At 44.0% G+C, this 20256-nt stretch overlaps 1 protein-coding gene across 8 annotated transcripts in view; it reads left to right on the forward strand.

Annotated features, from left to right (window-relative positions):
• The window catches only part of ARAP1 (ArfGAP with RhoGAP domain, ankyrin repeat and PH domain 1), a 142860-nt gene that overhangs the window by 60131 nt on the left and 62473 nt on the right, over positions 1–20256 (forward strand). For all 8 annotated transcript variants that reach the window (XM_072133784.1, XM_072133782.1, XM_072133787.1 and 5 more), the window contains 5 exons: positions 7305–7374; positions 8097–8217; positions 8303–8481; positions 13017–13123; positions 13324–13523. In XM_072133784.1, coding sequence (XP_071989885.1) covers positions 7305–7374; positions 8097–8217; positions 8303–8481; positions 13017–13123; positions 13324–13523 — 677 coding nt within the window. The remainder of the gene's footprint in view (positions 1–7304; positions 7375–8096; positions 8218–8302; positions 8482–13016; positions 13124–13323; positions 13524–20256) is intronic.

Here is a 20256-nt window from a genome sequence, read left to right on the forward strand (position 1 = left end):
ATACACCTTCCCCCCAATACCTACATATCACTGCCATACACCCTTCTCCTCCAATACCCAAAGTATGTACTGCTATACACCCTCCCCCTCCAATACCCTACATATCACTGCTATACACCCTCCCCCCAATACCCTACATATCACTGCTATACACCCTCCCCCCAATACCCTACATATCACTGCTGTACACCCACTCACCAATACCCTAACCCTACATATGTACTACTTTACACCCCTCCAATACCCTACATATGCACTGCTATACATCCCAACCCTAATACCCAAGATATGCACTGCTATACTCCCTCCCCCTCCAATACCCTACATATGTACAGCTATACACCCCCCCCCCCCCAATACCAAAGATCAGCTATAAGGGCAGGGGTACGGAGCCACATACCTAGAGCTTTGCCACTGGAGGAGTAGCTGGAAAGCAGCAGAATGGTGCCCTCTGCTCTAGATGTGATTGGAGTACAGGGCATTACTAGGACTATTATTCAGGACCGCATTTCTAGGCCAAGGCATCAATTGCTTCTAGTGTCAAAAATATTTACTTTTGTTTTATGTAAATTCATATGAGGAAGTTCTGATACTTCTTATTAAAAGAAATGTTTGCATAAGAAAAAAAGCTGAAACTGCGGCAGAAGTGGGGAATATGCCGTATCCTACTCACCGAGAGCACTGTGTGCAGGGACTGGATAATACACAGGAGACACTGAGAGGACTGTGTGCAGGGACTGGATAATACAGAGGAGACACTGAGAGGACTGTGTGCAGTGACTGGATAATACACAGGAGACACTGAGAGGACTGTGTGCAGTGACTGGATAATACACAGGAGACACTGAGAGGACTGTGTGCAGGGACTGGATAATACACAGGAGACACTGAGAGGACTGTGTGCAGGGACTGGATAATACAGAGGAGACACTGAGAGGACTGTGTGCAGTGACTGGATAATACACAGGAGACACTGAGAGGACTGTGTGCAGTGACTGGATAATACACAGGAGACACTGAGAGGACTGTGTGCAGTGACTGGGATAATACACAGGAGACACTGAGAGGACTGTGTGCAGGGACTGGGATAATACACAGGAGACACTGAGAGGACTGTGTGCAGGGACTGGATAATACACAGGAGACACTGAGAGGACTGTGTGCAGTGACTGGATAATACACAGGAGACACTGAGAGGACTGTGTGCAGTGACTGGATAATACACAGGAGACACTGAGAGGACTGTGTGCAGGGACTGGATAATACACAGGAGACACTGAGAGGACTGTGTGCAGTGACTGGATAATACACAGGAGACACTGAGAGGACTGTGTGCAGGGACTGGATAATACACAGGAGACACTGAGAGGACTGTGTGCAGTGACTGGATAATACACAGGAGACACTGAGAGGACTGTGTGCAGGGACTGGATAATACACAGGAGACACTGAGAGGACTGTGTGCAGGGACTGGATAATACACAGGAGACACTGAGAGGACTGTGTGCAGTGACTGGATAATACACTGTGTGCAGGGACTGGATAATACACAGGAGACACTGAGAGGACTGTGTGCAGGGACTGGATAATACACAGGAGACACTGAGAGGACTGTGTGCAGGGACTGGATAATACAGAGGAGACACTGAGAGGACTGTGTGCAGTGACTGGATAATACACAGGAGACACTGAGAGGACTGTGTGCAGTGACTGGATAATACACAGGAGACACTGAGAGGACTGTGTGCAGTGACTGGGATAATACACAGGAGACACTGAGAGGACTGTGTGCAGGGACTGGGATAATACACAGGAGACACTGAGAGGACTGTGTGCAGGGACTGGATAATACACAGGAGACACTGAGAGGACTGTGTGCAGTGACTGGATAATACACAGGAGACACTGAGAGGACTGTGTGCAGTGACTGGATAATACACAGGAGACACTGAGAGGACTGTGTGCAGGGACTGGATAATACACAGGAGACACTGAGAGGACTGTGTGCAGTGACTGGATAATACACAGGAGACACTGAGAGGACTGTGTGCAGGGACTGGATAATACACAGGAGACACTGAGAGGACTGTGTGCAGTGACTGGATAATACACAGGAGACACTGAGAGGACTGTGTGCAGGGACTGGATAATACACAGGAGACACTGAGAGGACTGTGTGCAGGGACTGGATAATACACAGGAGACACTGAGAGGACTGTGTGCAGTGACTGGATAATACACTGTGTGCAGGGACTGGATAATACACAGGAGACACTGAGAGGACTGTGTGCAGGGACTGGATAATACACAGGAGACACTGAGAGGACTGTGTGCAGGGACTGGATAATACACAGGAGACACTGAGAGGACTGTGTGCAGTGACTGGATAATACACAGGAGACACTGAGAGGACTGTGTGCAGTGACTGGATAATACACAGGAGACACTGAGAGGACTGTGTGCAGTGACTGGATAATACACAGGAGACACTGAGAGGACTGTGTGCAGTGACTGGATAATACACAGGAGACACTGAGAGGACTGTGTGCAGTGACTGGATAATACACAGGAGACACTGAGAGGACTGTGTGCAGGGACTGGATAATACACAGGAGACACTGAGAGGACTGTGTGCAGTGACTGGATAATACACAGGAGACACTGAGAGGACTGTGTGCAGTGACTGGATAATACAGAGGAGACACTGAGAGGACTGTGTGCAGGGACTGGATAATACACAGGAGACACTGAGAGGACTGTGTGCAGGGACTGGATAATACACAGGAGACACTGAGAGGACTGTGTGCAGTGACTGGATAATACACAGGAGACACTGAGAGGACTGTGTGCAGTGACTGGATAATACACAGGAGACACTGAGAGGACTGTGTGCAGTGACTGGGATAATACACAGGAGACACTGAGAGGACTGTGTGCAGGGACTGGGATAATACACAGGAGACACTGAGAGGACTGTGTGCAGGGACTGGATAATACACAGGAGACACTGAGAGGACTGTGTGCAGGGACTGGATAATACACAGGAGACGCTGAGAGGACTGTGTGCAGTGACTGGATAATACACAGGAGACACTGAGAGAACTGTGTGCAGTGACTGGATAATACACAGGAGACACTGAGAGGACTGTGTGCAGGGACTGGATAATACACAGGAGACACTGAGAGGACTGTGTGCAGTGACTGGATAATACACAGGAGACACTGAGAGGACTGTGTGCAGGGACTGGATAATACACAGGAGACACTGAGAGGACTGTGTGCAGGGACTGGATAATACACAGGAGACACTGAGAGGACTGTGTGCAGTGACTGGATAATACACAGGAGACACTGAGAGGACTGTGTGCAGGGACTGGATAATACACAGGAGACACTGAGAGGACTGTGTGCAGTGACTGGATAATACACAGGAGACACTGAGAGCACTGTGTGCAGTGACTGGATAATACACAGGAGACACTGAGAGGACTGTGTGCAGTGACTGGATAATACAGAGGAGACACTGAGAGGACTGTGTGCAGGGACTGGATAATACACAGGAGACACTGAGAGGACTGTGTGCAGTGACTGGATAATACACAGGAGACACTGAGAGGACTGTGTGCAGTGACTGGATAATACAGAGGAGACACTGAGAGGACTGTGTGCAGGGACTGGATAATACACAGGAGACACTGAGAGGACTGTGTGCAGGGACTGGATAATACACAGGAGACACTGAGAGGACTGTGTGCAGTGACTGGATAATACACAGGAGACACTGAGAGGACTGTGTGCAGTGACTGGATAATACACAGGAGACACTGAGAGGACTGTGTGCAGGGACTGGATAATACACAGGAGACACTGAGAGGACTGTGTGCAGTGACTGGGATAATACACAGGAGACACTGAGAGGACTGTGTGCAGGGACTGGATAATACACAGGAGACACTGAGAGGACTGTGTGCAGGGACTGGATAATACACAGGAGACACTGAGAGGACTGTGTGCAGGGACTGGATAATACACAGGAGACACTGAGAGGACTGTGTGCAGTGACTGGATAATACACAGGAGACACTGAGAGGACTGTGTGCAGTGACTGGATAATACACAGGAGACACTGAGAGGACTGTGTGCAGGGACTGGATAATACACAGGAGACACTGAGAGGACTGTGTGCAGGGACTGGATAATACACAGGAGACACTGAGAGGACTGTGTGCAGTGACTGGATAATACACAGGAGACACTGAGAGGACTGTGTGCAGGGACTGGATAATACACAGGAGACACTGAGAGCACTGTGTGCAGTGACTGGATAATACACAGGAGACACTGAGAGGACTGTGTGCAGTGACTGGATAATACAGAGGAGACACTGAGAGGACTGTGTGCAGGGACTGGATAATACACAGGAGACACTGAGAGGACTGTGTGCAGTGACTGGATAATACACAGGAGACACTGAGAGGACTGTGTGCAGGGACTGGATAATACACAGGAGACACTGAGAGGACTGTGTGCAGTGACTGGATAATACACAGGAGACACTGAGAGGACTGTGTGCAGTGACTGGATAATACACAGGAGACACTGAGAGGACTGTGTGCAGGGACTGGATAATACACAGGAGACACTGAGAGGACTGTGTGCAGTGACTGGATAATACACAGGAGACACTGAGAGGACTGTGTGCAGTGACTGGATAATACAGAGGAGACACTGAGAGGACTGTGTGCAGGGACTGGATAATACACAGGAGACACTGAGAGGACTGTGTGCAGGGACTGGATAATACACAGGAGACACTGAGAGGACTGTGTGCAGGGACTGGATAATACACAGGAGACACTGAGAGGACTGTGTGCAGTGACTGGATAATACACAGGAGACACTGAGAGGACTGTGTGCAGGGACTGGATAATACACAGGAGACACTGAGAGGACTGTGTGCAGTGACTGGATAATACACAGGAGACACTGAGAGGACTGTGTGCAGGGACTGGATAATACACAGGAGACACTGAGAGGACTGTGTGCAGTGACTGGATAATACAGAGGAGACACTGAGAGGACTGTGTGCAGGGACTGGATAATACACAGGAGACACTGAGAGGACTGTGTGCAGGGACTGGATAATACACAGGAGACACTGAGAGGACTGTGTGCAGTGACTGGATAATACACAGGAGACACTGAGAGGACTGTGTGCAGGGACTGGATAATACACAGGAGACACTGAGAGGACTGTGTGCAGGGACTGGATAATACACAGGAGACACTGAGAGCACTGTGTGCAGTGACTGGATAATACACAGGAGACACTGAGAGGACTGTGTGCAGGGACTGGATAATACACAGGAGACACTGAGAGGACTGTGTGCAGTGACTGGATAATACACAGGAGACACTGAGAGGACTGTGTGCAGGGACTGGATAATACACAGGAGACACTGAGAGGACTGTGTGCAGTGACTGGATAATACAGAGGAGACACTGAGAGGACTGTGTGCAGGGACTGGATAATACACAGGAGACACTGAGAGGACTGTGTGCAGGGACTGGATAATACACAGGAGACACTGAGAGGACTGTGTGCAGTGACTGGGATAATACACAGGAGACACTGAGAGGACTGTGTGCAGGGACTGGATAATACACAGGAGACACTGAGAGGACTGTGTGCAGGGACTGGATAATACACAGGAGACACTGAGAGGACTGTGTGCAGGGACTGGATAATACAGAGGAGACACTGAGAGGACTGTGTGCAGGGACTGGATAATACACAGGAGACACTGAGAGGACTGTGTGCAGGGACTGGATAATACACAGGAGACACTGAGAGGACTGTGTGTAGTGACTGGATAATACACAGGAGACACTGAGAGGACTGTGTGTAGTGACTGGATAATACACAGGAGACACTGAGAGGACTGTGTGCAGTGACTGGATAATACACAGGAGACACTGAGAGGACTGTGTGCAGTGACTGGATAATACACAGGAGACACTGAGAGGACTGTGTGCAGTGACTGGATAATACACAGGAGACACTGAGAGGACTGTGTGCAGGGACTGGATAATACACAGGAGACACTGAGAGGACTGTGTGCAGTGACTGGATAATACACAGGAGACACTGAGAGGACTGTGTGCAGGGACTGGATAATACAGAGGAGACACTGAGAGGACTGTGTGCAGGGACTGGATAATACACAGGAGACACTGAGAGGACTGTGTGCAGTGACTGGATAATACACAGGAGACACTGAGAGGACTGTGTGCAGTGACTGGATAATACACAGGAGACACTGAGAGGACTGTGTGCAGGGACTGGGATAATACACAGGAGACACTGAGAGGACTGTGTGCAGTGACTGGATAATACACAGGAGACACTGAGAGGACTGTGTGCAGTGACTGGATAATACACAGGAGACACTGAGAGGACTGTGTGCAGGGACTGGATAATACACAGGAGACACTGAGAGGACTGTGTGCAGTGACTGGATAATACACAGGAGACACTGAGAGGACTGTGTGCAGGGACTGGATAATACACAGGAGACACTGAGAGGACTGTGTGCAGGGACTGGATAATACACAGGAGACACTGAGAGGACTGTGTGCAGTGACTGGATAATACACAGGAGACACTGAGAGGACTGTGTGCAGGGACTGGGATAATACACAGGAGACACTGAGAGGACTGTGTGCAGTGACTGGATAATACACAGGAGACACTGAGAGGACTGTGTGCAGTGACTGGATAATACACAGGAGACACTGAGAGGACTGTGTGCAGGGACTGGATAATACACAGGAGACACTGAGAGGACTGTGTGCAGTGACTGGATAATACACAGGAGACACTGAGAGGACTGTGTGCAGTGACTGGATAATACACAGGAGACACTGAGAGGACTGTGTGCAGTGACTGGGATAATACACAGGAGACACTGAGAGGACTGTGTGCAGGGACTGGATAATACAGAGGAGACACTGAGAGGACTGTGTGCAGGGACTGGATAATACACAGGAGACACTGAGAGGACTGTGTGCAGGGACTGGATAATACACAGGAGACACTGAGAGGACTGTGTGCAGTGACTGGATAATACACAGGAGACACTGAGAGGACTGTGTGCAGTGACTGGATAATACACAGGAGACACTGAGAGGACTGTGTGCAGTGACTGGATAATACACAGGAGACACTGAGAGGACTGTGTGCAGGGACTGGATAATACACTGTGTGCGGTCCCTGACGTGTCCTGTGTTTCTTCCTGTTGCAGGTCCTACATCTTCCAGAGGCGCTGGGTGAAGCTGGATGCAGAATATCTCCGCTACTATGAGAGTGACAAGGTACCGTGAGATTTGTGTCTTCTCTTTATATTTGATTTTTCCAGAGAATATAGAAAGACGGGCAATGTCCTCCCAGCAGGAGGAGACGCATCATGGGATTGATAGCAGACAGTGCTGGGTACAGCGATGGATATTATTATCTAGTACTGTTATATAGAACTAGTGATGGGTAATGTTCTCCCAGCAGGAGGAGAGGCATCATGGGATTGATAGCAGACGGTGCTGGGTACAGCGATGGATATTATTATCTAGTACTGTTATATAGAACTAGTGATGGGTAATGTTCTCCCAGCAGGAGGAGAGGCATCATGGGATTGATAGCAGACGGTGCTGGGTACAGCGATGGATATTATTATCTAGTACTGTTATATAGAACTAGTGATGGGTAATGTCCTCCCAGCAGGAGGAGAGGCATCATGGGATTGATAGCAGACAGTGCTGGGTACAGCGATGGATATTATTATCTAGTACTGTTATATAGAACTAGTGATGGGTAATGTTCTCCCAGCAGGAGGAGAGGCATCATGGGATTGATAGCAGACAGTGCTGGGTACAGCGATGGATATTATTATCTAGTACTGTTATATAGAAATAGTGATGGGTAATGTCCTCCCAGCAGGAGGAGAGGCATCATGGGATTGATAGCAGACGGTGCTGGGTACAGCGATGGATATTATTATCTAGTTCTGTTGTAATGTTGTACATGTGGTGGGTTTCTGTAGGACATGTACTCTAAGGGCCTGATAAGGACCAGCTGCATCACGCGGGTGACCGCCACCGGGGACCAGAAGTTTGAGGTCGCCACCTCCAACCGCAACTTTGTGTTCCGAGCAGAGAGCGATGGTGAGTGGTGGCATCTGGCTGAGACTACAGCCCTGTACACACCGCGCTCTGCTACCATGACACTGACCTGTTGTATGATCGGCAGTGGAAAGAAACGACTGGGTGACTGCAGTGGAGCAGGTCCTGGAGGACAGGAGGACCCGAGCCTCAACCTACAGCCACGAGAGCGTGGACAAGTGCGGAGTCCTGGAGATGAAGGGGTGTAAGCCAAAGACGTTTGTGGTGGTGGCAGGAGACAAGGTCTATCTCTACAAGAGCGAGGAGGTAAGTGCCACACAGTGCCCACGTATACAGTGCCATACACCCCCTAGATAGTACCACACAGTGCCCACATATACAGTGCCATACACCCCCTAGATAATACCACACAGTGCCCACATATACAGTGCCATACACCCCCTAGATAATACCACACAGTGCCCACGTATACAGTGCCATACACCCCCTAGATAATACCACACAGTGCCCACGTATACAGTGCCATACACCCCCTAGATAATACCACACAGTGCCCACGTATACAGTGCCATACACCCCCTAGATAATACCACACAGTGCCCACATATACAGTGCCATACACCACCTAGATAATATCACACAGTGCCCACGTATACAGTGCCATACACCCCCTAGATAATACCACACAGTGCCCACATATACAGTGCCATACACCCCCTAGATAATACCACACAGTGCCCCGATATACAGTGCCATACACCACCTGGATAGTACCACACAATGCTCACATATACAGTGCCATACACCCCCTAGATAATACCACACAGTGCCCCGATATACAGTGCCATACACCACCTAGATAGTACCACACAGTGCCCACGTATACAGTGCCATACACCCCCTAGATAATACCACACAGTGCCCACGTATACAGTGCCATACACCCCCTAGATAATACCACACAGTGCCCACGTATACAGTGCCATACACCCCCTAGATAATACCACACAGTGCCCACGTATACAGTGCCATACACCCCCTAGATAATACCACACAGTGCCCACGTATACAGTGCCATACACCCCCTAGATAATACCACACAGTGCCCACGTATACAGTGCCATACACCCCCTAGATAATACCACACAGTGCCCACGTATACAGTGCCATACACCCCCTAGATAATACCACACAGTGCCCACGTATACAGTGCCATACACCCCCTAGATAATACCACACAGTGCCCACGTATACAGTGCCATACACCCCCTAGATAATACCACACAGTGCCCACGTATACAGTGCCATACACCCCCTAGATAATACCACACAGTGCCCACGTATACAGTGCCATACACCCCCTAGATAATACCACACAGTGCCCACGTATACAGTGCCATACATCCCCTAGATAATACCACACAGTGCCCCGATATACAGTGCCATACACCACCTAGATAATACCACACAGTGCCCACATATACAGTGCCATACACCCCCTAGATAATACCACACAGTGCCCACATATACAGTGCCATACACCACCAAGATAATACCACACAGTGCCCACATATACAGTGCCATACACCCCCTAGATAATACCACACAGTGCCCACATATACAGTGCCATACACCCCCTAGATAATACCACACAGTGCCCACATATACAGTGCCATACACCACCTAGATAATACCACACAGTGCCCACATATACAGTGCCATACACCCCCTAGATAATACCACACAGTGCCCCGATATACAGTGCCATACACCACCTGGATAGTACCACACAATGCTCACATATACAGTGCCATACACCCCCTAGATAATACCACACAGTGCCCCGATATACAGTGCCATACACCACCTAGATAGTACCACACAGTGCCCACGTATACAGTGCCATACACCCCCTAGATAATACCACACAGTGCCCACGTATACAGTGCCATACACCCCCTAGATAATACCACACAGTGCCCACGTATACAGTGCCATACACCCCCTAGATAATACCACACAGTGCCCACGTATACAGTGCCATACACCCCCTAGATAATACCACACAGTGCCCACGTATACAGTGCCATACACCCCCTAGATAATACCACACAGTGCCCACGTATACAGTGCCATACACCCCCTAGATAATACCACACAGTGCCCACGTATACAGTGCCATACACCCCCTAGATAATACCACACAGTGCCCACGTATACAGTGCCATACACCCCCTAGATAATACCACACAGTGCCCACGTATACAGTGCCATACACCCCCTAGATAATACCACACAGTGCCCACGTATACAGTGCCATACACCCCCTAGATAATACCACACAGTGCCCACGTATACAGTGCCATACACCCCCTAGATAATACCACACAGTGCCCACGTATACAGTGCCATACATCCCCTAGATAATACCACACAGTGCCCCGATATACAGTGCCATACACCACCTAGATAATACCACACAGTGCCCACATATACAGTGCCATACACCCCCTAGATAATACCACACAGTGCCCACATATACAGTGCCATACACCACCAAGATAATACCACACAGTGCCCACATATACAGTGCCATACACCACCAAGATAATACCACACAGTGCCCACATATACAGTGCCATACACCCCCTAGATAATACCACACAGTGCCCACATATACAGTGCCATACACCCCCTAGATAATACCACACAGTGCCCACATATACAGTGCCATACACCACCTAGATAATACCACACAGTGCCCACATATACAGTGCCATACACCACCTAGATAATACCACACTGTGCCCACATATACAGTGCCGTACACCCCATAGATAATACCACACAGTTCCCCGATATACAGTGCCATACACCCCCTAGATAATACCACACAGTGCCCAGATATACAGTGCCATACACCCCCTAGATAGTACCACACAGTGCTCAGATATACAGTGCCATACACCACCTAGATAATACCACACAGTGCCCAGATATACAGTGCCATACACCCCCTAGATAATACCACACAGTGCCCACGTATACAGTGCCATACACCCCCTAGATAATACCACACAGTGCCCAGATATACAGTGCCATACACCACCTAGATAATACCACACAGTGCCCACATATACAGTGCCATACACCCCCTAGATAATACCACACAGTGCCCAGATATACCGTGCCATACACCACCTAGATAATACCACACAGTGCCCACATATACAGTGCCATACACCCCCTAGATAATACCACACAGTGCCCACATATACAGTGCCATACACCCCCTAGATAATACCACACAGTGCACACGTATACAGTGCCATACACCCCCTAGATAGTACCACACAGTGCCCAGATATACAGTGCCATACACCCCCTAGATAATACCACACAGTGCCCACATATACAGTGCCATACACCCCCTAGATAATACCACACAGTGCCCACATATACAGTGCCATACACCACCTAGATAATACCACACAGTGCCCACATATACAGTGCTATACACCCCCTAGATAATACCACACAGTGCCCACATATACAGTGCCATACACCCCCTAGATCAGTGGTGGCGAACCTATGGCACGGGTGCCAGAGGTGGCACTCAGAGCCCTTTCTGTGGGCACCCAGGCCTTCACCCCAACACAGAGTTTGCCAGCTAGAATTTAAGGCTTTCTCCTGTGATCCAATACAGCCCAGGACGCACCATGCTCAGCGCCATTTTAAAAGCAACACCTCCTTGGCTACAGGAGGAGCGAGAAGGTGTGGATAGAGATGGATTGTCATTGGAGCTCCTGCTCTGGGTCCCCTGATTGTTCCTCTTCAGGGGACCCTGGAGGGAAGCTACAATCCAAATTTCTCCATCATCTTACTATTGTGTTGGTGAACTCAGGACACCAATACGATTAAAACCTGTGATATAGCAGGGATCAATAGGTTACTGCTTAAATTGTCATGTTGGCACTTTCCGACATATAAGTGGGTTTTGGCTGTAGATTGGGCACTCTGTCTCCAAAAGGTTCGCCATTACTGCCCTAGATAATACCACACAGTGCCCACATATACAGTGCCATACACCCCCTAGATAATACCACACAGTGCCCCGATATACAGTGCCATACACCCCCTAGATAGTACCACACAGTGCCCACATATACAGTGCCATACACCCCCTAGATAATACCACACAGTGCCCACATATACAGTGCCATACACCCCCTAGATAATATCACACAGTGCCCACATATACAGTGCTATACAACGCCTAGATAATACCACACAGTGCCCACGTATACAGTGCCATACACCGCCTAGATAATACCACACAGTGCCCACATATACAGTGCCATACACCCCCTAGATAATACCACACAGTGCCCAGATATACAGCGCCATACACCACCTAGATAATACCACACAGTGCCCACATATACAGTGCCATACACCCCCTAGATAATACCACACAGTGCCCAGATATACAGCGCCATACACCACCTAGATAATACCACACAGTGCCCACATATACAGTGCCATACACCCCCTAGATAATACCACACAGTGCCCACATATACAGTGCCATACACCACCTAGATAATACCACACAGTGCCCACATATACATTGCCATACACCCCCTAGATAATACCACACAGTGCCCACATATACAGTGCTATACACCCCCTAGATAATACCACACAGTGCCTCGATATACAGTGCCATACACCCCCTAGATAGTACCACACAGTGCCCACATATACAGTGCCATACACCCCCTAGATAGTACCACACAGTGCCCTCTGCACATCTTGGTGACCTGTCCAGTTCTCCGCAGGATTTTGTGGTTGGTGTTGGGACCACCTCTATTGACATGAACCTGGGCAATGTAAAGGAAGTGGACAAGAAGAGCTTTGACCTGACGACCCCCTACAGGACATTCAGGTGAGGAGAAGGGGAGAGGTTCTATGTTTGTTCCGGGTGAACTTTGACCCTCCGATAAGAGCAGGACGTGTAAGAAACATTCTGTTACATTGTGACCATCGCTCCTTCTCCTCATGTGTGACTATACCCGGAGTCCAGACACCTGTCACGTGTTCTGTGATAGATGTTGTATGTTCCCTGATCCCCCCACGTGTCTCCAGTTTCATCACAGATCATGAGCAGGAGAGGAGAGACTGGGTGGAGGCCATGAAGCAGTCCATCACCTGCGCCCTCTCCAACTATGAGGTGGCCCAGAGGATCTGGTCAGAGGAGTCCAACAGAACCTGCGCCGACTGTGGAGCCCCCAAACCAGACTGGGCCTCTATCAACCTGTGCGTAGTCATCTGCAAGAAGTGTGCGGGTGAGGAGTCATATCTGTGTATATATATACCGCAATATGCTCAGATCCGCAGGGGCAGTATTATAGTAGTTATATTCTTGTACATAGGGGGCAGTATTATAGTAGTTATATTCTTGTACATAGGGGGCAGTATTATAGTAGTTATATTCTTGTACATAGGGGGCAGTATTATAGTAGGTATATTCCTGTACATAGGGGCAGTATTATAGTAGTTATATTCCTGTACATAGGGGGCAGTATTATAGTGGTTATATTCCTGTACATAGGGGGCAGTATTATAGTGGTTATATTCCTGTACATAGGGGGCAGTATTATAGTAGTTATATTCTTGTACATAGGGGCAGTATTATAGTAGTTATATTCTTGTACATAGGGGCGGTATTATAGTAGTTATATTCCTGTACATAGGGGGCAGTATTATAGTAGTTATATTCCTGTACATAGGGGGCAGTATTATAGTAGTTATATTCTTGTACATAGGGAGCAGTATTATAGTAGTTATATTCTTGTACATAGGGGGCAGTATTATAGTAGTTATATTCTTGTACTTAGGGGGCAGTATTATAGTAGTTATATTCTTGTACATAGGGGGCAGTATTATAGTAGTTATTTTCTTGTACATAGGGGGCAGTATTATAGTAGTTATATTCTTGTACATAGGGGGCAGTATTATAGTAGTTATATTCTTGTACATAGGGGGCAGTATTATAGTAGTTATATTCTTGTACATAGGGGCAGTATTATAGTAGTTATATTCTTGTACATAGGGGACAGTATTATAGTAGTTATATTCTTGTACATAGGGGCAGTATTATAGTAGTTATATTCTTGTACATAGGGGGCAGTATTATAGCAGTTATATTCTTGTACATAGGGGGCAGTATTATAGTAGTTATATTCCTGTACATAGGGGGCAGTATTATAGTAGTTATATTCTTGTACATAGGGGTTTTTATTATAGTTATATTCTTGTATATAGGGGGCAGTATTATAGTAGTTATATTCTTGTACATAGGGAGCAGTATTATAGTAGTTATATTCTTGTACATAGGGGGCAGTATTATAGTAGTTATATTCTTGTACATAGGGGGCAGTATTATAGTAGTTATATTCTTGTACATAGGGAGCAGTATTATAGTAGTTATATTCTTGTACAGAGGGGGCAGTATTATAGTAGTTATATTCTTGTACATAGGGGGCAGTATTATAGTAGTTATATTCTTGTACATAGGGGGCAGTATTATAGTAGTTATATTATTGTACATAGGGGGCAGTATTATAGTAGTTATATTCTTGTACATAAGGGGCAGTATTATAGTAGTTATATTCTTGTATATAGGGGGCAGTATTATAGTAGTTATATAATTGTACATAGGGGCAGTATTATAGTAGTTATATTCCTGTACACGGGGGGCAGTATTATAGTAGTTATATTCTTGTACATAGGGGGCAGTATTATAGTAGTTATATTATTGTACATAGGGGGCAGTATTATAGTAGTTATATTCCTGTACATAGGGGGCAGTATTATAGTTGTAATATTCTTGTACTTAGGGGGCAGTATTATAGTAGTTATTTTCTTGTACATAGGGGGCGGTATTATAGTAGTTATTTTCTTGTACATAGGGGCGGTATTATAGTAGTTATATTCTTGTACATAGGGGCAGTATTATAGCAGTTATATTCTTGTACAAAGGGTGCAGTATTATAGTAGTTATATACTTGTACATAGGGGGCGGTATTATAGTAGTTATATTCTTGTACATAGGGAGCAGTATTATAGTAGTTATATTCTTGTACATAGGGGGCAGTATTATAGTATTTATATTCTTGTACATAGGGGGCGGTATTATAGTAGTTATATTCTTGTACATAGGGAGCAGTATTATAGTAGTTATTTTCTTGTACATAGGGGGCGGTATTATAGTAGTTATATCCTTGTACATAGGGGGCGGTATTTTAGTAGTTATATTCTTGTACATAGGGGCAGTATTATAGCAGTTATATTCTTGTACAAAGTGTGCAGTATTATAGTAGTTATATTCTTGTACATAGGGGGCGGTATTATAGTAGTTATATTCTTGTACATAGGGGGCAGTATTATAGTAGTTATATTCTCGTACATAGGGGGCGGTATTATAGTAGTTATATTCTTGTACATAGGGGGCAGTATTATAGTAGTTATATTCTTGTACATAGGGGGCAGTATTATAGTAGTTATATTCTTGTACATAGGGGGCAGTGTTATAGTAGTTATATTCCTGTACATAGGGAGCAGTATTATAGTAGTTATATTCTTGTACATAGGGGGCAGTATTATAGTAGTTATATTCTTGTACATAGGGGCAATATTATAGTAGTTATATTCTTGTACAAAGGGTGCAGTATTATAGTAGTTATATTCTTGTACATAGGGGCAGTATTATAGTAGTTATATTCTTGTACAAAGGGTGCAGTAGTATAGTAGTTATATTCTTGTACATAGGGGGCGGTATTATAGTAGTTATATTCTTGTACATAGGGGGCAGTATTATAGTAGTTATATTCTTGTACATAGGGGGCAGTATTATAGTAGTTATATTCTTGTACATAGGGGGCAGTATTATAGTAGTTCTATTTCTGTACATAGGGGGCAGTATTATAGTAGTTATATTCTTGTACATAGGGGGCAGTATTATAGTAGTTATATTCTTGTACATAGGGGGCAGTATTATAGTAGTTATATTCTTGTACATAGGGGCAGTATTATAGTAGTTATATTCTTGTACATAGGGGGCAGTATTATAGGAGTTATATTCCTGTACATAGGGGGCAGTATTATAGGAGTTATATTCCTGTACATAGGGGGCAGTATTATAGGAGTTATATTCCTGTACATAGGGGGCAGTATTATAGTAGTTATATTCTTGTACATAGGGGCAGTATTATAGTAGTTATATTCTTGTACATAGGGGGCGGTATTATAGTAGTTATATTCTTGTACATAGGGGGCAGTATTATAGTAGTTATATTCTTGTACATAGGGGGCAGTATTATAGTAGTTATATTCTTGTACATAGGGGGCAGTATTATAGTAGTTATATTCTTGTACATAGGGGGCAGTGTTATAGTAGTTATATTCCTGTACATAGGGAGCAGTATTATAGTAGTTATATTCTTGTACATAGGGGGCAGTATTATAGTAGTTATATTCTTGTACATAGGGGCAATATTATAGTAGTTATATTCTTGTACAAAGGGTGCAGTATTATAGTAGTTATATTCTTGTACATAGGGGCAGTATTATAGTAGTTATATTCTTGTACAAAGGGTGCAGTAGTATAGTAGTTATATTCTTGTACATAGAGGGCGGTATTATAGTAGTTATATTCTTGTACATAGGGGGCAGTATTATAGTAGTTATATTCTTGTACATAGGGGGCAGTATTATAGTAGTTATATTCTTGTACATAGGGGGCAGTATTATAGTAGTTCTATTTCTGTACATAGGGGGCAGTATTATAGTAGTTATATTCTTGTACATAGGGGGCAGTATTATAGTAGTTATATTCTTGTACATAGGGGGCAGTATTATAGTAGTTATATTCTTGTACATAGGGGCAGTATTATAGTAGTTATATTCTTGTACATAGGGGGCAGTATTATAGGAGTTATATTCCTGTACATAGGGGGCAGTATTATAGTAGTTATATTCCTGTACATAGGGGGCAGTATTATAGTAGTTATATTCTTGTACATAGGGGGCAGTATTATAGTAGTTATATTCTTGTACATAGGGGCAGTATTATAGTAGTTATATTCTTGTACATAGGGGGCAGTATTATAGGAGTTATATTCCTGTACATAGGGGGCAGTATTATAGTAGTTATATTCCTGTACATAGAGGGCCGTATTATAGTAGTTATATTCTTGTACATAGGAGGCAGTATTATAGTAGTTATATTCTTGTACATAGGGGGCAGTATTATAGTAGTTATATTCTTGTACATAGGGGACAGTATTATAGTAGTTATATGCTTGTACATAGAGGGCAGTATTATAGTAGTTATATTCTTGTACATAGGAGGCAGTATTATAGTAGTTATATTCTTGTACATAGGGGGCAGTATTATAGTAGTTATATTCCTGTACATAGGGGCAGTATTATAGTAGTTATATTCTTGTACATAGGTGGCAGTATTATAGTAGTTATATTCTTGTACATAGAGGGCAGTATTATAGTAGTTATATTCTTGTACATAGGAGGCAGTATTATAGTAGTTATATTCTTGTACATAGGGGGCAGTATTATAGTAGTTATATTCTTGTACATAGGGGGCAGTATTATAGTAGTTATATTCTTGTACATAGGGGCAGTATTATAGTAGTTATATTCTTGTACATAGGGGGCAGTATTATAGGAGTTATATTCCTGTACATAGGGGGCAGTATTATAGTAGTTATATTCCTGTACATAGAGGGCCGTATTATAGTAGTTATATTCTTGTACATAGGAGGCAGTATTATAGTAGTTATATTCTTGTACATAGGGGGCAGTATTATAGTAGTTATATTCCTGTACATAGGGGCAGTATTATAGTAGTTATATTCTTGTACATAGGTGGCAGTATTATAGTAGTTATATTCTTGTACATAGAGGGCAGTATTATAGTAGTTATATTCTTGTACATAGGAGGCAGTATTATAGTAGTTATATTCTTGTACATAGGGGGCAGTATTATAGTAGTTATATTCTTGTACATAGGGGGCAGTATTATAGTAGTTATATTCTTGTACATAGGGGGCAGTATTATAGTAGTTATATTCTTGTACATAGGGGCAGTATTATAGTAGTTATATTCTTGTACATAGAGGGCAGTATTATAGTAGTTATATTCTTGTACATAGGAGGCAGTATTATAGTAGTTATATTCTTGTACATAGGGGCAGTATTATAGTAGTTATATTCTTGTACATAGGGGGCAGTATTATAGTAGGTATATTCCTGTACATAGGGGCAGTATTATAGTAGTTATATTCCTGTACATAGGGGGCAGTATTATAGTGGTTATATTCCTGTACATAGGGGGCAGTATTATAGTGGTTATATTCCTGTACATAGGGGGCAGTATTATAGTAGTTATATTCTTGTACATAGGGGCAGTATTATAGTAGTTATATTCTTGTACATAGGGGCGGTATTATAGTAGTTATATTCCTGTACATAGGGGGCAGTATTATAGTAGTTATATTCCTGTACATAGGGGGCAGTATTATAGTAGTTATATTCTTGTACATAGGGAGCAGTATTATAGTAGTTATATTCTTGTACATAGGGGGCAGTATTATAGTAGTTATATTCCTGTACATAGGGGCAGTATTATAGTAGTTATATTCTTGTACATAGGTGGCAGTATTATAGTAGTTATATTCTTGTACATAGAGGGCAGTATTATAGTAGTTATATTCTTGTACATAGGAGGCAGTATTATAGTAGTTATATTCTTGTACATAGGGGGCAGTATTATAGTAGTTATATTCTTGTACATAGGGGGCAGTATTATAGTAGTTATATTCTTGTACATAGGGGCAGTATTATAGTAGTTATATTCTTGTACATAGGGGGCAGTATTATAGGAGTTATATTCCTGTACATAGGGGGCAGTATTATAGTAGTTATATTCCTGTACATAGAGGGCCGTATTATAGTAGTTATATTCTTGTACATAGGAGGCAGTATTATAGTAGTTATATTCTTGTACATAGGGGGCAGTATTATAGTAGTTATATTCCTGTACATAGGGGCAGTATTATAGTAGTTATATTCTTGTACATAGGTGGCAGTATTATAGTAGTTATATTCTTGTACATAGAGGGCAGTATTATAGTAGTTATATTCTTGTACATAGGAGGCAGTATTATAGTAGTTATATTCTTGTACATAGGGGGCAGTATTATAGTAGTTATATTCTTGTACATAGGGGGCAGTATTATAGTAGTTATATTCTTGTACATAGGGGGCAGTATTATAGTAGTTATATTCTTGTACATAGGGGCAGTATTATAGTAGTTATATTCTTGTACATAGAGGGCAGTATTATAGTAGTTATATTCTTGTACATAGGAGGCAGTATTATAGTAGTTATATTCTTGTACATAGGGGCAGTATTATAGTAGTTATATTCTTGTACATAGGGGGCAGTATTATAGTAGTTATATTCCTGTACATAGGGGGCAGTATTATAGGAGTTATATTCCTGTACATAGGGGGCAGTATTATAGTAGTTATATTCCTGTACATAGAGGGCCGTATTATAGTAGTTATATTCTTGTACATAGGAGGCAGTATTATAGTAGTTATATTCTTGTACATAGGGGGCAGTATTATAGTAGTTATATTCTTGTACATAGGGGACAGTATTATAGTAGTTATATGCTTGTACATAGAGGGGAGTATTATAGTAGTTATATTCTTGTACATAGGAGGCAGTATTATTGTAGTTATATTCTTGTACATAGGGGGCAGTATTATAGTAGTTATATTCCTGTACATAGGGGCAGTATTATAGTAGTTATATTCTTGTACATAGGTGGCAGTATTATAGTAGTTATATTCTTGTACATAGAGGGCAGTATTATAGTAGTTATATTCTTGTACATAGGGGGCAGTATTATAGTAGTTATATTCTTGTACATAGGGGGCAGTATTATAGGAGTTATATTCTTGTACATAGGGGGCAGTATTATAGTAGTT

This window comes from Engystomops pustulosus, chromosome 2 (assembly GCF_040894005.1).
Source record: "Engystomops pustulosus chromosome 2, aEngPut4.maternal, whole genome shotgun sequence".
Lineage (NCBI taxonomy): Eukaryota > Metazoa > Chordata > Amphibia > Anura > Leptodactylidae > Engystomops > Engystomops pustulosus.